The sequence below is a fragment of the Oncorhynchus kisutch genome, linkage group LG6 (genome assembly GCF_002021735.2).
Source record: "Oncorhynchus kisutch isolate 150728-3 linkage group LG6, Okis_V2, whole genome shotgun sequence".
Classification (NCBI taxonomy): domain Eukaryota; kingdom Metazoa; phylum Chordata; class Actinopteri; order Salmoniformes; family Salmonidae; genus Oncorhynchus; species Oncorhynchus kisutch.
In genome coordinates, this window is record NC_034179.2 from 23,242,506 (window position 1) to 23,268,695 (window position 26,190).

At 42.5% G+C, this 26,190-nt stretch overlaps 1 protein-coding gene across 1 annotated transcript; it reads right to left on the bottom strand.

Annotated features, from left to right (window-relative positions):
• Window positions 1-16,717: 16,717 nt before the first annotated feature.
• On the bottom strand, window positions 16,718-23,576 carry LOC116374364 (mucin-17). The gene is made up of 4 exons (XM_031826426.1): window positions 22,758-23,576; window positions 18,108-21,310; window positions 17,865-17,939; window positions 16,718-17,765 (listed from the first exon to the last, which is right to left on the bottom strand). The coding sequence occupies exons 2-4, from the start codon at window positions 21,242-21,244 to the stop codon at window positions 17,513-17,515; spliced, it is 3,465 nt and encodes a 1,154-aa protein (XP_031682286.1). The 5' UTR covers window positions 21,245-21,310; window positions 22,758-23,576; the 3' UTR covers window positions 16,718-17,512.
• Between the last annotated feature and the right edge of the window lie 2,614 nt (window positions 23,577-26,190).

A 26,190-nucleotide genomic window follows, 5' to 3' on the forward strand; every position in this document is an offset into this window, starting at 1 on the left:
GTTTCGTATTGCGTCAAATAACAACATTGAAGAATACGCTGATTCGGTGAGCGAGTTCATTAGAACGTGCGTTGAATATGTCGTTCCCATAGCAACGATTAAAACATTCCCAAACCAGAAACCGTGGATTGATGGCAGCATTCCAGTGAAACTGAAAGCAGGAACCAGTGCTTTTAATCAGGGCAAGGTGACCGGAAACATGACCGAATACAAACAGTGTAGCTATTCCCTCCACAAGGCAATCAAACAAGCTAAGCGTCAGTATAGAGACAAAGTAGAATCGCAATTCAACGGCTTAGACACAAGAGGTATGTGGCAGGGTCTACAGTCAATCACGGATTACAAAAAGAAAACCAGCCCAGTCACGGACCAGGATGTCTTGCTCCCAGGCAGACTAAATCACTTTTTTGCCCGCTTTGAGGACAATACAGTGCCACTGACACGGCCTGCAACCAACACATGCGGACTCTCCTTCACTGCAGCCAAGGTGAGTAAAACATTTAAACGTGTTAACCCTCGCAAGGCTGCAGGCTCAGACGGCATCCCCAGCCGCGCCCTCAGAGCATGCGCAGACCAGCTGGCCGGTGTGTTTACGGACATATTCAATCAATCCTTATCCCAGTCTGCTGTTCCCACATGCTTCAAGAGGGCCACCATTGTTCCTGTTCCCAAGAAAGCTAAGGTAACTGAGCTAAACGACTACCGCCCCGTAGCACTCACTTCTGTCATCATGAAGTGCTTTGAGAGACGAGTCAAGGACCATATCACCTCCAACCTACCTGACACCCTAGAACCACTCCAATTTGCTTACCACCCAAATAGGTCCACAGACGATGCAATCTCAACCACACTGCACACTGGCCTAACCCATCTGGACAAGAGGATTACCTATGTGAGAATGCTGTTCATCGACTACAGCTCAGCATTTAACACCATAGTACCCTCCAAACTCGTCATCAAGCTCGAGACCCTGGGTCTCGACCCCGCCCTGTGCAACTTGGTACTGGACTTCCTGACGGGCATCCCCCAGGTGGTGAGGGTAGGTAACAACATCTCCACCCCGCTGATCCTCAATACTGGGGCCCCACAAGGGTGCATTCTGAACCCTCTCCTGTACTCCCTGTTCACCCACGACTGCGTGGCCACGCACGCCTCCAACTCAATCATCAAGTTTGCGGACAACACAACAGTGGTAGGCTTGATTACCAACAACAACAAGATGGCCTACAGGGAGGAGGTGAGGGCCCTCGGAGTGTGGTGTCAGGAAAATAACCTCACACTCAACGTCAACAAAACTAAGGAGATGATTGTGGACTTCAGGAAACAGCAGAGGGAACACCCCCCTATCCACATCGGTGGGACAGTAGTGGAGAGGGTAGTAAGTTTTAAGTTCCTCAGTGTACACATCACAGACAAACTGAATTGGTCCACCCACACAGACAGCATTGTGAAGAAGGCGCAGCAGCGCCTCTTCAACCTCAGGAGGCTGAAGAAATTCGGCTTGTCACCAAAAGCACTCACAAACTTCTACAGATGCACAATGCTCCGCCCACAACCATAAGGCTCTCCAGAGGGTGGTGAGGTCTGCACATCACCGGTGGCAAACTATCTGCCCTCCAGGACACCTACACCCCCAGATGTCACAGGAAGGCCATAAAGATCATCAAGGACAACAACCACCCGAGCCACTGCCTGTTCACCTCGCTATCATCCAGAAGGCGAGGTCAGTACAGGTGCATCAAAGCAGGGACCGAGAGACTGAAAAACAGCTTCTATCTCAAGGCCATCAGACTGTTAAACAGCCACCACTAACATTGAGTGGCTGCTGCCAACACACTGACTCAACTCCAGCCACTTTGATAATGGGAATTGATGGGAATTTATGTAAAATATATCACTAGCCACTTTAAACAATGCTACTTAATATAATGTTTACATACCCTACATTATTCATCTCATATGTATACGTATATACTGTACTCTATATCATCTACTGCATCTTTATGTAATACATGTATCACTAGCCACTTTAAACTATGCCATTTTGTTTACATACTCATCTCATATGTGTATATTGTACTCAATACCATCTACTGCATCTTGCCTATGCCGCTCTGTACCATCACTCATTCATATATCTTTATGTACATATTTTTTATCCCTTTACACTTGTGTGTATAAGGTATTCGTTTTGGAATTGTTAGGTTAGATTACTCGTTGGTTATTACTGCATTGTCGGAACTAGAAGCACAAGCATTTCGCTACAATCGCATTAACATCTGCTAACCATGTGTATGTGACAAATAAATTTGATCTGATTTGAATCGTTCACAAATATTGGCACATTCTAAGATCCAATGACAGTATCGGTAATGTGTTTTGGGACCCTCACTATTCTCGCAGGGCAGAAATCTCAGATAAATTTCAGTGGCGAACTGTCATTCAGGGCAGGTGGGGCATAACATAGAGTGTCCAGGTGAATCCAGGTGAAGCTATGATCTTATTTATGTCTCCTGATAAATCCACTTCAATCAGTGTAGATGAAGGTGAGGAAAAAGGTTCAATAACGATTTTTAAGCCTTGAGACAATTGTGACATGGATTGTGTATGTGTGCCATTCAGAGGGTGAATGGCCAAGACAAAATATTGAAGTGCCTTTGAACAGTGTATGGTAGTAGGTGCCAGGTGGTTTGAGTGTGCCATTGTAGCCGGTACAGTATGCTGTAACTCTGCGTTGTGTGTGGTTGAAAGAGACTATAAACGTGGACTTTGGAGATCAGGTAGTTTTAATCAAGCAGAACTGACTCTCTGCATCTTGCATCTGCATCCAAAAGGAAATTAAACATTTGTAGAGCACATCTGTTCTGAGAATCGTCGCCTCTTTCTCTCTCAGTGCATCAAAATGATTTTTGGAATACAAAAATGTATACACTCTCTCCTTATTATACATAACATATTTTACATTGATAAAACCACATACCTGCATCCAAAAGGAAATAAAACATTTGTAGAGCACATCTGTTCTGAGAATCGTCACCTCTTTCTACAACAGATGCACAATAGGAGGGACTGGGATCATTCGAGGAGCTAGCCATCGTTCACACATACAATAGCCTGCTAATACCTTAGCTAGCTATTAACCACATGTTGAATTCAGAATGTTGATATCATCCTAAAAAGTACAATTACAAGTGCATCTTAACAATACCATCCACTTATGAGTAACCTCTATATATACATCATTATTCATGAACAAAACACTGTGTGTATGACTTTGTACTTAAAAGAATCAAACTTTTCTGAAGACAGAAAAAGCGTACCTACCTCTCTCAGTGCATCAAAATGATTTGAGCATGAGCACGCTGGGCAAAACGTAAGTACACACTCCCCTTCTCCCAGGATGCAGGCATGCATAACAAATCAACACAACATATTGATATATGAACCTGGTGAAATTCACATAGTACTTTAACAACTGTTACACCATGAACTGCTACGCTGCTGGGTTTTTCACACTCAACAGTTTCCCATCTGTATCAAGAATGGTCCACCACCCAAAGGACATCCAGCCAACTTGACACAACTTTGGGAAGCATTGGAGTTAACACTGGCCAGCATCTCTGTGGAACGCTTTCAACACCTTGTAGAGTGAAACCCCTTACGAATTGAAGCTGTTCGAAGGGCAAAAGGAGGTGCAACTCATTATTTTTATTTCTACTTTGCACATTCTTCCACTGCAAATCTACCATTCCAGTGTTTTACTTGCTATATTGTATTTAGTTTGCCACCATGGCCTTTTTTTGCCTTTACCTCCCTTATCTCACCACATTTGCTCACATCGTATATAGACTTGTTTATACTGTATTATTGACTATGTTTGTTTTACTCCATGTGTAACTCTGTGTCGTTGTATGTGTCGAACTGCTTTGCTTTATCTTGGCCAGGTCGGAATTGTAAATGAGAACTTGTTCTCAACTTGCCTACCTGGTTAAATAAAGGTGAAATAAAAAATAAATAAAAATTAGGAGGGTGTTCCTAATGTTTGTAAACTCATGGATTAAGTCTTTATTTAGTTTTGAAAGCCCCCATTTGCAAGGAGGAATGGGCAAAACTGATAGAGACATACCCCAAGCGACTTACAGCTGTAATCGCAGCAAAAGGTGGCGCTACAAAGTATTAACTTAAGGGGGCTGAATAATTTTGCACGCCCAATTTTGCAGTTTTTGATTTGTTAAAAAAGTTTGAAATATCCAATAAATGTCGTTCCACTTCATGATTGTGTCCCACTTGTTGTTGATTCTTCACAAAAAAATACAGTTTTATATCTTTATGTTTGAAGCCTGAAATATGGCAAAAGGTCGCAAAGTTCAAGGGGGCCGAATACTTTCGCAAGGCACTGTATATTTATAGATCACACACATTATCAACAGAAAAGTATTTCCAATACAAGTATTAAATAGAGCGTGGAATGCAATACAATTACACACAGCACTAATTAAATTATGTTTTGTGCAATTGGAAAAGTGCTATTGAGAAAATGTATGTCTGGCTCCCAGAGCCAGTACTAGTAACAAAAACATATGTTTGTACATGAACGTGCTCACTGCAAAAATGTTGTTCACAGTGTGAAAATATTCATCTTTGAACTGTGTATGCATAAGTGGGTAAGTTTATGTATGTGAAAAGGTGTTCAGAATGTAAATACTGTAGAGGCGTCATGCACATTGGGGGCAGAGGGGCATGTGACCCCTCATATTTGTCCTGTAGGGGGGAAAAAACATTACATTTTTTGTTGCTGGGTGTTCCTCTGTAATACTACTAGCCACCTCGACATTTGCCTTTAGCTAGCCCAGATAGGTCCACAATCTCCCAACCTCTTAACTGGCTACCAAGAAGCCATTTCAGGCTATCAAGTTAGAGTAGCTAGCTTGCCTAACTATCTTAGCTGGCATTCCTGCTGGACAGTTGGTAGACGTTGGAAAAGCAAGCAACTACTAAATGTACTGAATAAGACTCACATTCCTTTCAATCTTTTAGCAAGTCAGCAGGATACAGAAAGCTCAAGAGGTATGCTTAGATATACAGATAAAGAAACATATATTTGACATAGAATTAAGCTTAATGATTACAGTATGGCTCTAGGAAAAAGTCATTTCAGGTGTGAAAAATGCAAAATTCTCCAACTGCTGGACGGGGTGGTCTAGAGAGGTGCACCCCCCAACCATCCACACGTACTTTGTCCCCCCTCAGATTTTTGGGATGCATGGGCCTCCTCTGATACTGTATGTACTTGTTTATTTGTATCCTGCCCAGTGTGTTTACATAGCATGGTGAGTGTGTATGTGTGCGTGTGTGTGAGTATGCTATGTGTTACTCAGGAGGACATGTCGTGTCACTAAGATTATCTAGGTTGTATGACTCTTTTGGGCCAATTAACAGGGATTAAACAGGTCTCCTAGCGCTAAATTCCTGTCTCTGTCCATCATGCTCATCCTCTGCTGTGTGCTAACAAGCTGTTAGTGGACTGCCTCCCACATCGTTCTCCTGACTAAACAGCTCTTTCAGTCCTGTGTAACTCACTGCTGTTTGATTCTCTACATGGTGGTACTGGACCCAAGCATTATTGTCACTGAGCACATTTGTCATTACTGTAATTACTGTATAGTGTCAGAGTACATCCTAAGCCTGACCAATACTTACCAATCAGGATCGACTGGGATCTAGAAACCACACCTCTCTGGAGCTCAAGACCACCCTCCCCCACCCCCCAAAAGCGCAGCTAAGAGACACCCAATCAGAAGAGGGAACTGGGCTGTTTTGGGATTAAAACAGAATTCACTAATACAATGTGTTTTAGAGCCAACCCAATTTGAAAATAAATCAAAGTGTAACCTAGACCTAAGCCTTTTTGGATAGCCACAACAGTCTGCAAGCTAGTTAACTACCGGTTAATATCTTTTTGGTTGCAAGCCCACTCACAATTTTTTTTAATAATTTTGGTAATACAGCTAGCTAGCTAAATTAGCTAACAATTTAATTCAAATTGTAGTTATCTGAATAGCTAGCTTGCAATATTTTAGCGATTTCGATAATTTGTGCTAATTGGAACATTTTGTGAGTTTTGTAGGGTATGGTTAACAAAAACGAATAACTGGCAACTGTTGGTTTAATAATATTTTGTTGTTAATTAAAGCTTTAAAAAAGAATCTGTTTGTTCATCAAATCTGCTCAATAGGATAACATTTTAATGGCCTCCATGCACTTCTTGGAAATGCTAGTTTGAGCATGACACACTTCCTGTGTAAGCCCAGGGCTTGCGGATTTGGCCCTGAGGGTTTGAGGGTGCTTTTAGACGGCCCAAGTTCTTGGATAAGTCAGTACATCATTATGTTTGGATGAACCCTGTTTTGGAGGTGAGGGATTTTTTTATGAATACACAAGTTGAATATTGTTACGAAGTTTAGACTTACATTTTTATCTATTGTGATGTATATTTCTCAGCCACCGTTTGTCATTTTTTTCCCCGTGTTAGGTTGTTACATAAGTCAGGCCTGAACTTCAGCCAATTCTTGTATCTAAATCCTGAGCTACAGTACCTGATGATTCCCCCTCCTTCCCCATCAGGCCACCTCCTACTATCTGCAGCATCATCCCTGGCCACTGATTCATGGCCCCTATCAATCCTATCTATCCCCTGTGCATTGTTGTGCGCCAGCAGCATTGAATATCACAGTGCTAACCTAATGATTTTTTTCTTTTTGTGCCTTCCTCTCTTTCTTCTCCTCTGCTGTGCTCTGTCACATCGCATCATCGTCACAGGACACACCGACCTCGCATCTCTCCGGACAGAAGCTCCACTCAAACCCCCCTGGAGAACACCCAGCCCAGAGAATACAGAGGGGGGAGTAATCCTCCGCCTGTCCCCCTACACCCCCCTGTCCCCCCCTCGCTGTCCCCAGGGGCCGCCAATAGATCTCCACGTCAGAGTGAGTCACTAGTCCTTTCCAACTGAATCAAACCGGCAGCACTGTTTACATTTTTAGGGAAGAATGAGTGGAAGAGTCTGTTCTGTTTATAAGATTATGCTGGGAGATTTTTATAGGGACAAGGCAGAGGAGAGAGAGGGTGGGGTGGGTCTGCAGGAGTTGGGGCGGGCACATTTTATTTTATTTTATTGCGCCGAATAGAACAAGTGTAGACTTTACTGTGAAATGCTTACTTACAAGCGTCTTCCCAACAATGCAGTTGAATAAGGTTTCTCTATTGGACCAAAAAGCTCTGACGAAGGCCTTGAGAACGATACATAAAGCTTATTAAAGAGCAGTGATACCTGCAAGAGCAGTGTGCAGGTTTCTTCTTTTTTCTCATCTTATTCAACTGTTACCGTGCACCTGCAACAAAGATATCTCAGATGTGCGAGTGCCTTTTGAATTTTGAACCAACAATGCAGTTAAAAGGAAGAAAATGAACAACATAATAAAAATAAAATAGTAACACAGTAAAATAACACAAAATAACAATAATGAGGCCATATACAGTTTACTGTATATACAAGGAGTACTGGTACTGAGTCAGTGTACTTGGTTACGAGGCAGTTGGGGTGATTGATTGAGGTAATATGTACATGTAGGTTTGATTAGGTGATTGTTTGAAGTACTATATACAGTACATGTTCCAAGATGGCGTCACAGTCGGACGTCTGTTTTTGTCTTGTCTTGTCCTGTCCTGTCCTGTGTATATATTGTTTTCATCGTATATATTTTAAATGTTTTTAATCTCAATTTCCATCTACGGACTGAACGTACTCTCCTGCAACCCGCCTCACCCAATGTGGTATGGATCTGCTATTTTTTATACTTTAGAACCGGAAACGCCATCAGAAGCTAGCCAGCGAACTAGCTACTAGCTAGTAGTTGGTTAGCCATTGCTAGCGGTCATCACCGTTAACTCGGACATCAGCCAATCTCAGCCCGGTCAATTCCTGCCAGTCTGCAAGGTGCAACATCAACCCAGATCATCGAACTGCTTTTCTCTACCACTTCTCCGGATTCCTACTGCAAGCTATGAACCTTTACACCGGATCATTACAGCTAGCTAGCTATTATCTGAGTGGCTACTCCTGGCTAACGCCTCTGTCCCAAAGAAACCACCAGTTAGCCTGGACCTAGGCCCATCTCCCGGCTAGCCGAAGAGATTCCATCAGCCAATTCCTGGGCTACAATACCACTTTTGCCAATTGGCCTGAACCCTTTTACTACCATCACGGAGCCCCGCCCTTCCATCACGACTGGTCTGCCGACGTAACCGTCCGAGGGGGTTTCTACAGGCTCTTCCATTGCGTTGACCCCCGCAGGCCCATCTGCTAGTCCGGTTGCCCCGGCCTGCTAGCTGTCTGAATCAATACTGCTCAATATGCCTTAGCTAGTCCTTTTGTTCCACCCCCCACACATGTGGTGACCTCACCTGGCTTAAATGGTGCCTCTAGAGACAGAGTTCTGTCATACTATCTAGGTCTGTGCCCAAACAATTCAAGCTTCTTCTTTTAAAAATCCACCTTTCCAGAAACAAGTCTCTCACCGTTGCCGCTTGTTATAGACCCCCTTCAGCCCCCAGCAGTTCCCTGGACACCATATCTGAATTGATCGCCCCCATCTATCTTCAGAGTTTGTACTGTTAGGTGACCTAAACTGGGACATGCTTAAAACCTCTTAAGGATCTGCTTCTTTTTTTTTAAATTTCACCTAAAATGACATACCCAAATCTAACTGCCTGTAACTAAAGCTCTGAAGCAAGGATATTCATATTCTTGATACCATTTGAAAGGAAACACTTTGACGTTTGTGTAAATGTGAAAGGAATGTAGGAGAATATATCACAATAGATCTGGTAAAAGATAATACCAAGAAAAATCCAACCATTCTCTTTTTTGTACAATCATCTTTGAAATGCAAGAAAAAGCCATCATGTATTATTCCAGCCCAGCTGCAATTTAGATTTTGGCCACTTGATGACAGCAGTGAATGTGCAAAGTTTTATACTGATCCGATGAACCATTGCATTTCTGTTAAAACTTTTGTATGAAGACTGCCCAAATGTGCCAAATTTTTTATTAATAACTTTTCATGTTCAAACTGTGCACTCTCCTCAAACAATAGCATTGTATTCTTTCACTGTAATAGCTACTGTAAATTGGACAGTGCAGTTAGATTAACAATAATTTAAGTTTTCTGCCAATATATGTCTATGTCCTGGAAAATGTTGTTGTTACTTACAACGTCATGCTAATCGCATTAGCATTCTTTTTTATTTTTTTTATTTTTTAACCTTTATTTAACCAGGCAAGTCAGTTAAGAACACATTCTTATTTTCAATGACGGCCTGGGAACAGTGGGTTAACTGCCTGTTCAGGGGCAGAACGACAGATTTGTACCTTGTCAGCTCAGGGGTTTGAACTCGCAACCTTCCAGGTACTAGTCCAACACTCTAACCACTAGGCTACGCTGCCGCCCCCATTAGCCTACATTAGCTCAACTGTCCCGTGGATGGAACACCGATGTCAAAGAAGTCTTTAACCTCTAGCGTCGAGCAATTCCATATCCGGGAGCGTAATCATAGCCTCAAGCTCATTACCATAACGCAACGTTTCCTATTCATGAAAATCGCAAATGAAATTAAATAAATATATTGAAACACAAGCTTAGCCTTTTGTTAACAACACTGTCATCTCAGATTTTCTAAATATGCTTTAACCAAAGCTACACAAGCATTTGTGTAAGAGTATTGATAGCCTAGCATAGCATTAAGCCTAGCATTCAGCAGGCAACATTTTCACAAAAACAAGAAAAGCATTCAAATAAAATAATTTACCTTTGAAGAACTTCGGATGTTTTCAATGACGAGACTCTCAGTTAGATAGCAAATGTTCATTTTTCCCCAAAATATTATTTGTGTAAGAGAAATAGCTCCGTTTTGTCCATCACGTTTGGCTAAGAAAAAAAAACGAAAATGCAGTCACTTATACAACGCCAAACTTTTTTCCAAATTAGCTCCAAAATATTGACAGAAACATGGCAAACGTTGTTTAGAATCAATCCTCAAGGTGTTTTTCACATATTTATTCGATAATCTATCAGTGGTGGCAGCTGGCTTCTCATCAGAAGAAAACTGAAAAATACTGCAGCTGGAGATTACGCAATAATTGTGACGGAGGACACCAAGTGACCACCTGGTAAATGTAGTCTCTTATGGTCAATCTTCCAATGATATGCCTACAAATACGTCACAATGCTGCAGACACCTTGGGGAAAACGTGGAAACGGTAAGCTGACTCCTAGCTCCTCCACAGCCATATAAGGATTCATTGCCATGAGGCGGTTTCAAAAAATGCGGCACTTCCTGATTGTATTTTTATCTGTTTTTTTCTGTAACATCAGTTCTGTGGCACACACAGACAATATCATTGCAGTTTTGGAAACGTCAGATGCCCTCAATTTCACACAAATTATCAAGGAACCTACCAGATACAACCCTATCCGTAACCATGGGCACCTTTTTAGATATCATCCTGACCAACTTCCCCTCTAAATACACCTCTGCTTTCTTCAACCAGGATCTCAGCGATCATTGTCTCATTGCCTGCGTGCGTAATGGGTACACGGTCAAATGACCACCCCTCATCACTGTCAAATGCTCCCTAAAATAGTAGAAGACGCCTGGTTGCTCTTCAAAAGTGCCATCCTCACCATCTTAAATAAGAGTGCCCCATTAAAAAAATGTAGAACTAAGAGCAGATATAGCCCTTGGTTCACCCCAGACTTGACTGCCCTTGACCAGCACAAAAACATCCTGTGGCATTCTGCAATTGCATCGTATAGCCCCCGTGATATGCAACTTTTCAGGGATGTCAGGAACCAATATACTCAGTCAGTTAGGAAAGCTGAGGCTAGCTTTTTCAAACAGATATTTGCATCCTGTAGAACTAATTCGAAAAAGTTATGGGACACTGTAAAGTCCATGGAGAATAAAAGCATCTCTTCCCAGCTGCCCACTGCACTAAGCATAGGAAACACTGTCACCACCGATAAATCTACCATAATCGATAGTTTCAATAAGCATTTTTCTACGGCTGGCCATGCTTTCCACCTGGCTACCCCTACCCCAGCCAACATCTCACACACCCTGCAGCAACTTGCCCAAGCCCACCCCCGCTTCTCCTTCACCCAAATCCAGAAGACAGATGTTCTGAAAGAGCTGCAAAATCTGGATCCCTACAAATCAGCTGGGCTAGACAATCTGAACCCTCTCTTTCTAAAATTAACTGCAGAACCAGCATATTCAACCAATCTTTTGTATCATCTGAGATCCCTAAAAATTGGAAAGCTGCCACAGTCATCCCCTCTTCAAAGGGGGAGACACTCTAGACCCAAACTGTTATAGACCTAAATCCATCCTGCCCTGCCTTTCTAAAATCTTCAAAAGGCAAAATAACAAACAGATCACCGACCATTTTGAATCCCACCGTACCTTCTCCACCATGCAATCTGGTTTTCGAGCTGGTCATGGGTGCACCTCAGCCACGCTCAATGTCCTAAACGATATAACCGCCATCGATAAAAGAAAGTACTGTGCAGCCGTCTTCATCGACCTGGACAAGGCTTTCAACTCTGTCAATCATCGCATTCTTATTGGCAGACTCAATAGCCTTGGCTTCTCAAATGACTGCCTCGCCGAGGAAAATCCAGCCAAGAATTGTTGTTTTTCCTGAAAGCTCTCTGTTCCATTGCATGCCTTCCCTCCGTTTAAAGGTAAATCAACCAGATTCCTTTTCCTATGGCTTCCACATTGTGTGAACAGTCTTTAGATATAGTTTCAGGCTTTTATTCTGAAAAATGAGTGAGAAAGATCACATCGCGTCATTGGATGGCTGGGTGCCAGCAGCATTTTGCATGCGCCAACAGAGTGGAGCAGACATTTTCTCTCTCTCTCCTATTGAAGAAGCTACAGTCCGGTTGAAATATTATCGATTACATATTGTAAAAACAACCTGATTGATTGATTGATTATAAAAAACTTTTGACATGTTTCTAAGAACTTTACGGATACTATTTGGAATTTTCGTCTGCCCCGTCGTGACCGCTTGAGCCTGTGGATTTCTGAACATATTGCGCCAACCAAGTGGAGGTATTTTGGATATAAAAATAATCTTTATGGAACAAAAGGAACATTTATTGTGTAACTGGGAGTCTCGTGAGTGCAAACATCCAAAGATCATCAAAGGTAAGCGATTCATTTTATTGCTTTTCTGACTTTCGTGACCAATCTACTTTGCTGCTAGCTGTTTGTAATGTTTTGTATGCTGAGAGAGATGTCCTTACATAAACGCTTGGTATGCTTTCGCCAAAAGGCTTTTTGAAATCTGACATTCCAGGTGGATTAACAACAAGCTAAACTGTGTTTTGCTATATTAGACTTGTGATTTCATGAAAATTAAATATTTGTAGTAATTTAATTTGAATTTGGTGCTCTGCAATTCAGCGGATGTTGATGAAAAGGATCCCGCTAACGGGATGGATGCGCCATGAAGTTGCATCTCCAATCCAAAATTAAATCTAGAATCAGCTTCCTATTTCGCAACAAAGCCTCCTTCACTCATGCTGCCAAACATACCCTCGTAAAACTGACTATCCTACCAATCCTTGACTTTGTCGATGTCATTTATAAAATAGCCTCCAACACTCTACTCAGCAAACTGGATGTTTTCTATCACAGTGCCATCAGTTTTGTCACCAAAGCCCCATATACTACCCGACCTGTGTGCTCTCGTTGGCTGGCCCTCACTACATATTTGTCGCCAAACCCACTGGCTCCAAGTCATCTATAAGTCTTTGCTAGGTAAATCCCCGCCTTATCTCAGCTCACTGGTCACCATAGCAACACACACCCATAGCACGTGCTCCAGCAGGTATATTTCACTGGTCATCCCCTTAGCCAACACTTCCTTTGGCCGCATTTCCTTCCAGTTCTCTGCTACCAATGACTGGAACAACTTGCAAAAATCTCTGAAGCTTATATCTCCCTCTCTAACTTTAAGCATCAGATGTCAGAGCAGCTTACAGAGCACTGTACCTGTACACAGCCAATCTGTAAACAGCACACCAAACTACCTCATCCCCATATTGTTACTTATCCTCTTGCTCTTTTGCACCCCAGTATCTCTACTTGCACATCATCATCTGCACATATATCACTCCAGTGTTAATGCTAAATTGTAATTATTTCACCTCTATGGCCTATTTATTGCCTTACCTCCCTACTCTTCTACATTTGCACACACTGTACATAGAGGTTTCTATTCTTATTGACTGTACGTTTGTTTGTGTAACTCTGTGTTGTTGTTTTTGTCACACTGTTTTGCTTTATCTTGGCCAGGTCACAGTTGTAAATGAGAATTTGTTCTCAACTGGCCTACCTGGTTAAATAAAGGTGAAATAATTCTTTAAAAATGTAATAAAAATGTAGGTAAGGAGTGAGAAGAAAGTATGGGTAGCCGTTTAATTAACTTCTCAGCAGTCACATCCAGTGAGATTGCAGAGCGCCAAATTCAAATACAGAAATAATCATTATAAAAATGCAGAAAACAAAACATATTTTACATAGGTTTAAAGATTAACTTGTGAATCCAACCACGGTGTCAGATTTTTAAAATGCTTTACGGCGAAAGCATACCTTAAGATTATTTGAGAACATAGCCCAGTAGACAAATCATTACAAACAGTAACCAGCCAAGCAGAAGAGTTACAAAACTCATAAAATAGATAAAATTAATCCCTTACCTTTGATCTTCATATGGTTGCACTCAGAAGACATTAATTTACTCAATAAATGTTCCTTTTGTTCGATAAAGTCTATTTATATCCAAAAACCTCCATTTTGTTTGTGCGTTCTCTTCAGTAATCCACAGGCTCAAACGCAGTCAAAACAGGCAGACATAAAAATACAAATTGTATCCGTAAAGTTCATAGAAACATGTCAAACGATGTTTATATTCAATCCTCAGGTTGTTTTTAGCCTAAATTATATATAATATTTCAACCGGACAATAACGTCATCAATATAAACGGTAAACAAGAAATGCACTCTCTCGGGATTGCGTATGAAAAAGCTCTGTGACACGTCAGGGTCCACTCATTCAGACTGGTCTTACTTCCTCATTTATCAGAATTAAAGCCTGAAACAATTTCTAAAGACTGTTGACATCTAGTGGAAGTCATAGGAACTGCAATTTGAGTCCTAAGTCAATGGATACTGTAATGGCATTGAATAGAAAACTACAAAACCAAAATAAAAACTACTTCCTGAATGGATTTTTCTCAGGTTTTCCCCTGCCAAATCAGTTCAGTTATACTCACATACACTATTTTAACAGTTTTGGAAACTTTAGAGTGTTTTCCATCAAAATCTACCAGTTATATGCATATCATATATTCTGGCTCCGAGTAGTAGGCCATTTAATTTGGGCATGCTTTTCATCCAAAATTCCAAATGCTGCCCCCTACCCTAGAGAAGTTAATGAAGCCGGTGACCGATGTGGTAAACTCCTTAATTGCATCGCATGAATCCCGGAACATATTCGGAACATATTCCAGTTGCACAGGAGACATGCTGATAGAAATGAGGTAAAAGGGATTTCAATTTCCCCGCATTCAAATCCCCGGCCACTAGGAGCGCCACATCTGGTTGAACATGTATTTGTTTTCTTATGGCCTTATACAGCTCATTGCGTGCAGTCTTAGTTCCAGCATCGGTTTATGGTGGTAAATAGACAGCTACGAAAAATAGCTACAGCTTATCATCAGGTATTCTAACTCAGGCAAGCAGAACCTCGAGACTTCCTTAATATTAGAGATCCCACACCAACTGTTGTTGGCATAGAGACACCCCCCCACCCCTCAGCTTAACGAATGCAGATGTTTTTTCCTGCAGATGTATAGAAAACCAACTATATTTATATTTTCCATGTCCTTGCTCAGGCACGACTGGGTGAAACACAGGATATACAGTTCTTCAGATCACATTTATAGGATGGTCTCGAACTGAGCTCATCCAGTTTTTCCTAGCCACCATGCTTCTACATTGCATTGCTTGCTGTTTGGGGTTTTAGGCTGGGTTTCTGTATAGCACTTTGTGACGTAAATACATTTGATTGATATTTTTCAATGATTGCACGTTCGCCAATAGAAAGGAGGGTAATGGCGACTTATCCAGTCGCGGTCACAGTGTCGTTAGATATCCTGCACGTCAACCTCTATAGCGCCTCCTCCTCCAAGTGATGAGCATAGAAGGTATTTAGCTCGCAGGACAAGGATGAGCTTCCTCACAGTTCTCTGCTTTGACATCTGACAGGACATGAACACTTAAAACTTCAACAGAGTTGTATTACGTCACATCTGTTTAACTGCACCAGCCTAAAGCACACACAACAACATTGTATTTTCCTCTCTACCCTTGCATGCAATTTGAGTCTCCATCTCTCTCTCTCTCGCTCTCTCTCTAGCATCAGACACAGTAAAAGGTGAATAGTCTGCCGTTTGTGTTGACATTTAAGAGATGAGGCTTGTTCTGGAGAAACAACATGAGGGAAAGCAACATGGAAGAATACACACCATTTTCTCCAGTGCTAGCAACATGGAAGAATACACACAATTTTCTCCAGTGCTAGCAACATGGAAGAAAACACACCATTTTCTCCAGTGCTAGCAACATGAAAGAATACACACCATTTTCTCCAGTGCTAGCAGTGCTCTGAAGCCAAAGGGAGTGTATGAGAGGGGTAAGAGGGTACTACTTTGTCCTCGTCATGCAGCAAGGCTGGCATAGCTGCCAGGGCTGCCAACAAATAGTTCACAACAATACATGTCTGACAGGACTTCTCTAACAGCATGTCTCTCTATGTTTTTCATGATCTCTGGCTCAAGATTAATCTTTTCCAAATGGCATGTACCCCTTGGCAGCTGCTTATTTGTAAGAGACATTCACTAGCAGCATGAGCTAAAGTTATTAATGCTTACTTGAAGCCTGCCATTTGGTGCTTTTGGTGTAGGAGGTTGTGTGTATGAACACAGTAAGCGTGTATGTGCTGTGGTGCACACATGTGTATCTGCATGTGCCCATGGGACATTTTATTGTGGGATTTCCATGCGTCATTTTTATTTTACCTTTATTTAACTAGGCAAGTCAGTTAAGAACAAATTCTTATTTTCAATGACGGCCTAGGAACACAGAACGGCAGATTTGTACCTTGTCAGCTCAGGGGTTTGAACTTGCAACCTTCCGGTTACTAGTCCAACTCTCTAACCACTAGGCTACCCTGCCGCCGGGTTCCATCCTGCCTTTGTTTAACTCCGTGGAATTTTAAGAAACCCTGTTAGGCTTTAGATTGTTTGGGGATTTGGAGACCTTCTGCACGAGCTTCATCCCCTCTGGGAAAAAGAGAATGAAAGTTTCTCCACTTCCAGGACGAGCTGGCTGCTGAGAACTGTTTAACAGTGTCAGGTCAGAGAACAGAGGGGACCTGGATGACTACAGTATGCATGAGTTTGATGGGTGGATTCCTGTGTAGCACCATGCGTGAGTGCTTGTATATGTCCCAGTACCTTATGTGTGTTTTATGTAAGAAATTATATTACAAACAAGGAAGGATAGACATTGATGTCAGCGATAAGATATTTAATCAAACATGAAAAGAAAATGTTTACAGTATTGTACTGTGGGCTTTGGTTTATTTTTCAAAAATATGATGTATATACATTGACCCAGGGATAAGCTGGTAGAGGACTGCAACACTTCACTTGATGCTTAGCTACAATAAAATACTATAGAATATGGACTATCATCTACAATAGGCTCTGAAAATAGTGATTGCAATCTAGCAAACTTTTGGATGTTGTATCTAGTTCAACAACTAGTGCATGTGCTTTGGATGAAAGTTCATGATTTTAACCTGAGGGATGAAGTTTTCTCCATATGATAGACTGTTGCTAGACTGGGCAAAGGTCTGTAGTTACTAAGGGCAATTCCTGTTCATGCTATGTCGTGATTGGACAATAGGGTGTCAATCAATCATTAAGGAGCAAATCAGATTTCAGAACACCCATCATGTGGACAGGAAGGGATGTAGGTGTCTTCTACAATGACAAGTGCTACTTGCTGTGATAGGGACATCATGCCGAGTTCAAAACAGCTGGGAACTTGGAAATCTCTGACTTCCGACTTCAGTGTGCTCAAGAAAATTGGGAACTCTCAGAAAAACTTACTCCGACAGGGAAAAATCATTTGGAACGTTCATCTAACTCAGAATTCCGACTCAGGAATTCGGCCTCTTTCAAGAGCTCTGATTTTCCGACCTGGAGATTACTGACATCTTGATTTGACCTTGTATTTTAGACCCAGTTGTCTTGAACACACCATCAGATCTTATATTACAGGGATACCTCAATACCTCATGAATAACATGCTAGGAATTCAAATTATCTGGAGAGAGTTGGTGAAAGGAGGACTTTGTTCGCTGAATTGTCCTAGGCAGCCATTGGAAAAGCATCTTGCACAACTTCTTGCTTTTAACCTTGGACTTGGTCATGGTCTTAGTGATGGCGTTCGTCAGCAGGGTGCTGTTGTGGGGCAGGGAGGGAGGAGTGTTGTTGTCAGCCCTCTGGGGATACAAAACCTCCAAGAAACGTCTCTCTTGCTGCCTGAAGTCATACTCCACACTGCAGGGACAGAGAGATAGAGCAAGAGACGGTGAAAAGGAGGAAAGCAAAAAGAGGAGGAAAGAGTCCGCCGATCTGACCATGCGTCCTGTGTCTCACCTATATACGATACAAGCAGTCTTCTGACAGGTGGAGCACTCCCGGAGGTCTTGGCCTGTCCTGTAGCATCGCCGCCTGAAACAAAGAGCAGGAGATGTTAACTAGAACAAAATAGGCTTCTCTCTAATTCCTTCTCTCTTCTCTGTAATGTCATCCCGTTCACTTTCTCTACTCACTCCTTCTACTTCCCTTTCTATTTCTTCCCTTTCTCACGTTCGCTTTCTCTTCCCCTCTATCTCTTACCCCTTGTTGAGAGCATGGCTCATCTCAAGGTCTTGGATGATGTTGAGAAGTGTAGTGATCCTGTCCTGGTTGGCTGCCAGGCTGGCCTCCACACACTGCAGCCTCCTATGGAAACGGGGTGGCCTGCTGCACTGTGGGGAGGGGGGCAGCAGCAGCAGGTCTGTATCAGCCGGGTGGGAGTGAGCCAGCCTAGGGTCGTCTCGGGAGGGTTGTGGGATGGTACTTGACAACAAAAATACTGGATGGATCATCTGGTGTGTCTGATTGGAATGGGTGAGGGTGTAGGATTCTAGGTGTGCCATGCGTGATGGCGGCAAAAGGGGGTTGTACTTGGGGTTTATTGCTTTGTGTGTGAGGAGTTCAGTGATTGTGTATGGACGGACCTGTGGTATGAGTCGGTGTGTGGGGCTTGTGTGTTTGTGTGGGGATGGTGTGGAACGGAAGTCTTTGTTTGTGTGGTTTGGTGTTTCGGTGATGGGTTTGACATGTGCAGTAATGTTTGTCTGTGATGCAATGAGGGGCTTAGGATCTGTTTGTGTCTGTGGTGTGCTGGAAGTTGGAGCATAATTTGTGTATATCTGCCTGTCAAGGCTGAATCTAAATGTGGTATTTGCATGTGCATGTAACACGCTGGAGGGAATGTGCTCTTTGTGAGAATGTATCTGACACTCAGATCCAGGTTTTAGGTTTGTGAAAAGGTCTCCCTGATGTTGTGTGACAATGTGTCCCTGCTGTTCCCATTCTTTGTTTATCATTATTTCAGTGATGTGTTTTGGAAGGTTAGTGACCTGTGATGCATTGAATATTCCAGAGTGTCTTTCCTGATGTGTCTGTGATACGATGGTGTGAAGGGCAGCGGTTTGTTCAATATGTGTATTTATAAATGTGCTGTTATTCTGCGTGTTAGTGGTTGATCTGTTTGATGGGTCAGGTGGTTTATTGTTGTGTATCTGTGTCATGATCAGTGGTCTACAGATCGGCAGTGACGTGGATGAGGACTGATGCTGCGTAGCTGTGTATAAGGCATTTGAACAGAGAGAGGATATAGTTGTATGTGATGCGTTATCAACGTTAGGGGGTGTTATGGGGGATGCATTAGCTGAGTCAGGGGAACTAGGAGTGTGTGATGTGTTTGACAGGTTAAGGGTATGGAACAAAGGTTTTGTAGGTGTATTTGTGTGTGATGGGTTATAATAGCTTGTGGGAGTAGTTGTGTGTGATGGGTTATAATAGCTTGTGGGTGTATTTGTGTATGATAGGTTATAATAGCTTGTGGGTGTAGTTGTGTGTGATGGGTTATAATAGCTTGTGAGAATAGTTGTGTGTGATGGGTTGTAAGGGTAAGAGAGAGTGGCTTTGCATGGTGTGTTTGCTGGTTTTAGAGTTGTAGCTATATGTAATGTGTTAGCGAGGGTAGAGAGTGTTGTTCTATGTCTCGTTTTAGTACCACTGTTTAGGAGTTTTGTGGTTGTCGTCAGTGTGCTTTCAGGGGTGGGAGGTGTAGCTGTATGTGAGTTTGCAGAGTTAGGGGGTTTAGTTGCGTGTGTGTTAGCAGGGTAAGGGGGTGCACTTATATGTAATGTTGTAGCAGTGTTAGACCGTGGTGTTGTGTTTTCAGGCTTAGGGGCTCTAATAACATGGGATGGGTTAACATGGTTTGGAGGAAAGGTTCTGTATGGTGTGTTTGGACAGTAAGGGTGAGTAGATGTACATGATGTATTTGATGGGTTGGGCTGTGTATTTGGGTGTTTGGGTGTCTTTGGATGTTTACGGTGTGCGCGTGGCGTGTTTGCCCTGGTGGCTATTGCGATCTGAGGATACATTTTGAGTATTTTCGGTCGAGGAATTTTACTCCAGTGAGATGGGGTCTCAAGGGTGTTGGCATCTGCATGCCTGGGTTCAATAGTTGCCTTAGTGACTGTAATAGATTTTGTGTGCAAGATGGTTCTTTGGCGGGTTGGCTTGTCTGAGTGTGTATGTGCAGGTGTAACTAGGGTTTCTACTGGGTCTCTGATAGAGGTATGCAGGGGGTATGTATAATGTGAGGTATAACCATTAGTCTGTTTCAGATCTTTGGTTTTCCATGCAGGCGCTGGGTTTGCAGGCAGGTTGGGCTTCCTGTCTTTGTTGTTGTAAATAGGGGGTTTACAGTGGGGGTGGGTGGATTGAGATTCTGTTTGTGTCGGCTGTCTTTGCATCAGATCCCTGTCTGCAAGCCTCGGAGTGGAGCATGTAGAGTTCCTCTCTTTCTCAGTATGTGAAGGGAGAAGGTGGTTTCTGTCTATGAGTGAAATAGGTGTTTTCATGGCTGTTGTTCCTTCAGGGCATGCAGAGGAAGGGCTCTTAACTTCCAGACTGGCATCTTCATCTCCAGCTCCAGGGACCACAGTCTGTCTCCCTCCACAGTGTCTGCACATTTCCTGGAGCATCCAGAGAGGTGGGGGAGCAGGTGGTCGTTTTGCATTCCCACAATATGAATGTGCCACAGAATGTTCTTTAGGTTTTGATTGGTCCCTTCCTCGAGAGGACATGGTCGAGACAGGCTCCGCCTCATCACTGCCATCAATACAAATCCCTCCTATAGCCTCTGAGTCAACTACGCTGCCATTTGTGTAGCGCAAGTCCCGCCTCTCTTTAATCTGGCTGTTCCCCACGCCCCCTAATAGGTGTGGGTTAGTCTTGATTGCCCGGGCAAAGCAATAAGTCCCACTTTTCCATTTGTTGAAGACCACATTCTCTGTAAGTTCACTGGAAATCTCTTCAAATGTCACACCTTTTTTGGTCTTGGAATCTAAACTCCTCTGTTTTGAAAGAACACCTCTTTGTCTGACACTCTTAGTCTGTCTGATTCCCTCCTCTTCCTTTGCCTCTTTTGGGATGTAGCCATTGCATGTAGGAGTAATGCTTCTTTCTGATTGACTGGGGAATGTGCCTGTTAGTTTTGTCCCGTGCAAGATGGGTGGAGCTCTCATGTCGGGTGAAGTCTGCACTCCGATACTGCACTGGGGACCCCATGTCAGTGGCAGCACTCCCCCAGCCCTCTCCCCCCCTGCTGTACTCCAACCACGCACCCCCACCAGGGCAGGAACTCCCAGTACTGGCACAGGAGTGGTCAGGTCAGCTGCCCGTCTCCCCATCACCTGGCCGACTGACTCAGTGGCCTGAAAACCCAGGAGAGCTTGTGTCCACCATCACCATCACATCTATGGGAAAGTCAAGGTTAGTTTATTGTAAAGAGCACATTATGATGTCTCATTTTGATAAGGCACTGTGAAAGGAATCCGTACCAGGGCAGAACAATTGGATTCCAACAAAGTACAAATCAAGGACATTGCCAGAGCTGCCCATATGCATCAGAAATAGAGGACAAACAAAGGTCTAAAGCCTTGACAGCAAATTGGAGATAGTCATGAATAATGGACCTTTTCTCATCTACCACAAGTTAGAACAAACATGAAAGAATTTAGAAGGACAAACCCTACACTGACAATGTGAGAGATAAACCCTACACTGACAATGTGAGACAATATTATATCAGATAATGTAGAAGAGGTTGTTTTAGTATTGTGAGCTGGATTACAGTACCCTCATAACACCAAGGTGTCACAGAGCAGGACATGGGGGTGCATGACAGTCAAGAAACAGTCTTTGGAGTCCTGACCCTTGCTTACTTTTAGTCAAAGGAAACCCTTACTGGATTCAGCACATTATATTCAGAACATAAAAGCATGGTCTGCCCAGGTTCTGTTTCCTTCAGAGGTCATATTTCACAGAGATCATCTAGTCACAGCACAGACTCCTGTGGTGATCTCTCTCTCTGTTTCCCTCATGGGCATCCTCTCACACTGTCCTGTCCCAACCTTGGGCGGGGGGATAATGTATGAATTTATGCTAACGACTTAATTAAAGCCTGACAAGGGGAAATGAATCAGTGACTCTGTGTGCATTTAACTGACGCAGTAAATGCCAGAGTAGCCGAGTGTGTATGTGTGTCTTTATTTGACTGATGCATGCAACTATAGTTTTTGGCCAAAGCAAGGACAATTGTGTGTGTGTGTGTGTGTGTGTGTGTGTGTGTGTGTGTGTGTGTGTGTGTGTGTGTGTGTGTGTGTGTGTGTGTGTGTGTGTGTCTGTGTGTGTGTGTCTGTGTGTGTGTGTGTGAGAGAGGCAGTGGGTGTGCCTAAAACATTATGTGTGAGTTTGCATTTGCTGATACAGTAAAATACTTCAAGATAGCTGTGTGTGTGTGTGACTGAGTGTGTGCATGCAAAAAATAATTTTGTCCCACAGCCCACCCTCGCCCCCCAGGCTTCATGCAGCGCTGTCAGAATTGCAGGCAGATCATCTAATCAGTTGTGCCTGCAGGCACCACTCTTTGACTGTCACATTGTAGATGTCAGTTGGTTGTAGTCCCAACTGACCCCATCTGATGTCACTACGGAACATTCCGTGACAAGTGCCTTAGCCCCTCCTCATACACAGTTGATCAATCTGCCAATAATTCCCTTTCTGACACTGTAAAAGAGGTGTAAACAGTGTCCTCTCATCATCACTATATAGATTTATATCCAGGACAGAGCAATGAGGAACCTGTCCCCTGCCTTCACAGTCAATCTTGACCAGGTCACTAAGCATGTTCAGGTGACTTACCATTGTCAGCATTTGTCAAACCTTGGGTTGAGCTGTGGCACGTTTCACTTTGTCCTTTAGGTGTTCTGCTTCCAGGCGTGGGGGCCCACCTCTCCACCTGGCCTCCTCTCCACCTTGCCCCCCTCCTCTGTACTCCTCTGCTCTAAGTCTTTGAGGAGGGGGGCACTGAGTGACTCCTTTTTGATGAGGTTGAACTCCTTCTCCCTTTCAGTCCCTCCGTGGCACCCACAAACTCACATGAGCATACACTATGCAGTCTAACAGCGGTGCAAAGCCATATTCCCTTCTGGTAAGTATTCCAAAAGCTCTGAGTCACCACTAATCTGGCTCCCTCAGACTAGACATGTAGTCCAGCTGCGTTCTCAGTTAATTCCCTCTCTCCTCCTCTTACTTTGGTCCCTCTCCTCCTTCCTGCCTCCCTGCTCACATCATAACACAATGATGAACTGCCCTACGTTCAGCACTCTGTCCAACTATCCCTCTCCCTTCCTCTCTTCCTCCCTCCCTCTCTCTCTCTCTCTCTCTCGCTTCCTCTCTCACTATTCCCTTTCTCATGCGCACACACAGATCTATGGCTGGGTGACTGGCATCCGAAATTCATCTGAGGGGAAGGAGAGAGAAAGAGAGTGAGACAGAAGGAAGTGACTAAAATCACAAGGGAAGGGACTGGGTGAAAAGTACCACCAGACTTGAAAAACAAGATAAGGCAAATTGCTGCAGGGTATCACACCAGCAGAGAAGACATGATATTTTACCCTGTGTCTCTCAACACATAATGTGGGTGATAGGGTGACAGCAGTTTCTGCATTGTACACTTTTTAGTTCGATCAGAACGTTTTGTGATACAAGAAAGAAAAATATATTTTGCTGTGTTTTTTCTCTAATATTCTGGCAACATATCCTGCTTATGATGATATTGTAGCGATCCTTGCTGTATGAACCACTTTACAATTTCCACCATGGGGTTAATCCTGGTGGCGCAATACGTATGGTTTTTGCCTTTTCATGCCAGCGACCCGGATTCACTTCCCTGCCCCACCATTCGCTACAATAGTCCGGAGCTAATATTTCTGCCATGGACTGTGTATGTCCATAGTACGTTGTGATAAAATCTAACTACAGTACCCCCTACACATATTTAATACTCTCTCAGAATATAACATATTTGACAGAATTATTAACAATACAATTCATATAAAGCAACAGTGAAATCCAATATTCAACTTCACAAATAATTGTTCTCACTAGGTGGGGAATCAGGATTATACTGTATAACTGAAATAGTATTTGACAATCAGATTTTTTTTTTACAGCGCAATCACCATGATCAATGTACAGTGTAATGGCACATTGTTTAACTCTGAGGTAATTACAGCTTTATATCGATATCTTATCATTGTTATTACCCCTATTCTGAGTTGTTAGTGCAGGCAGTGATTGTTTTATTGGGTATTGCTGCCATCTACTGTTTCAAAATATACGGTACCATCCCTCTGAACAACTCCACAAACACATGCTCATGATACAAAGTTATTTCAATATGTTTACGTTTTATATATCCAGGAAACCCCAGATATTGACCAAAATAATATTGAATCATAAAGGTATTATGTTGTATAGTGCAATCGTGCATAGTGCAATCGTGCATTCAATCGTGCATTTGTTAGTGAGAGTAAATTACACTGGTTGATTCGAGCGGTATCCCCAGCATCAATACACTTTAGTGAAGCTTCTCATCACAACATGGTGTTCATTTCCCATTGGGAAGAGAAGGAAGCCATTGAAGATAGTACGGTTATTTGAATCATCAGAAGCCCTCTCACTGGTTTTCATGTATACCACATCACTCTCCTCCAGATGTAGTACAGCTGCATTAGACAAACTTTTTATGCCCACCGCTATTGATTTCATCAACATACAATACTAATACTTTTTTATACTGACATTTTTATAAAGTAAAGCACCCATCCATTTGTACCAATACCACAAAGGGTCAATCTGAAGTAGTAGACCCCTCTCACTGGTGCAGTGAAGATATCTGTATCAGAGGAAATTAAAGGAGAGAGATCATTCCTAACATAGAGATGAGCTTCAGTTTAGTGTTTTATTAGTCAGATAACTGTGTGCTTCAGTACACATTCTTGTGAGGACATTACCATACCTGTAATTGGGTTGTAGTGGTTGCTGATATTTGTGAATACAGTGCCTTGCAAAAGTATTCATCTCCCTAGGCGTTTTTCATATTTTTTTGCATTACAACCTGTAATTTAAATTTATTTTTATTTGGATTTCATGTAATGGACAAACACAAAATAGTCCAAATTGATGAAGTGATTTTTATTTTTTTTAAATAACATGTTTTTAAAAAATAAAATAATATAGAAAAATGGAAAAGTGGTGTGTGCAAATGTATTCACCCCTTTTGCTATGAAGCCCCTAAATAAGATCTGGTGCAACCAATGACCTTCAGAAGTCACATAATTAGTTAGATTGCACACAGGTGGACTTTATTTAAGTGTCACATGATCTCAGTATATGTACACCTGTTCTGAAAGGCCCCAAAGTCTGCAACACCACGGAGCAAGGGGCACCACCAAACAAGCGACACCATGAAGACCAAGGAGCTCTCCACATGTCAAAGTTGTGGAGAAGTACAGATCAGAGTTGGGTTATAAAAAAAATATCCGAAACTGAACATCCCACGGAGCACCGTTAAATCCATTATCAAAAATTGGAAAGACTATGGCACCATAACAAACCATTGATTAAAGAAAAAAAGAAGAAAACACGTTTGGTGTTCGCCAAAATGGCAGCATCATGCTGTGGGGATGTTTTTCTTTGGCAGGGACTGGGACATTTGTCAGAATTGAAGGAATGATTGATGGTGCTGCCTGTTTCAGTCTTCCAGAGATTTGAGACTGGGACAGAGGTTCACCTTCCAGCAGGACAATGACCCCAGCATACTGCTAAAGCAACACTTGAATGGTTTAAGGGGAACATTTAAATGTCTTGGAATGGACTATTCAAAGCCCAGACCTCAATCCAATTGAGAATCTGTGTTAAGATTTAAAGATTGATGGGGGGGGGTAATTTAATCTGTTTGATGGGTTCCGCTGGTGTACAGCAATCTACACACAATACCCCATAATGACAAAGCAAACACAGGTTTTGAGAAATGTTTGCAAATTTATAAAGATTAAAAAGCTGAAATAGCACATTTACATAAGTATTCAGACTCTTTGCTCAGTACTTTTTTATTTATTTTTTATTTCACCTTTATTTAACCAGGTAGGCAAGTTGAGAACAAGTTCTCATTTACAATTGCGACCTGGCCAAGATAAAGCAAAGCAGTTTGACAGATACAACGACACAGAGTTACACATGGAGTAAAACAAACATACAGTCAATAATACAGTATAAACAAGTCTATATA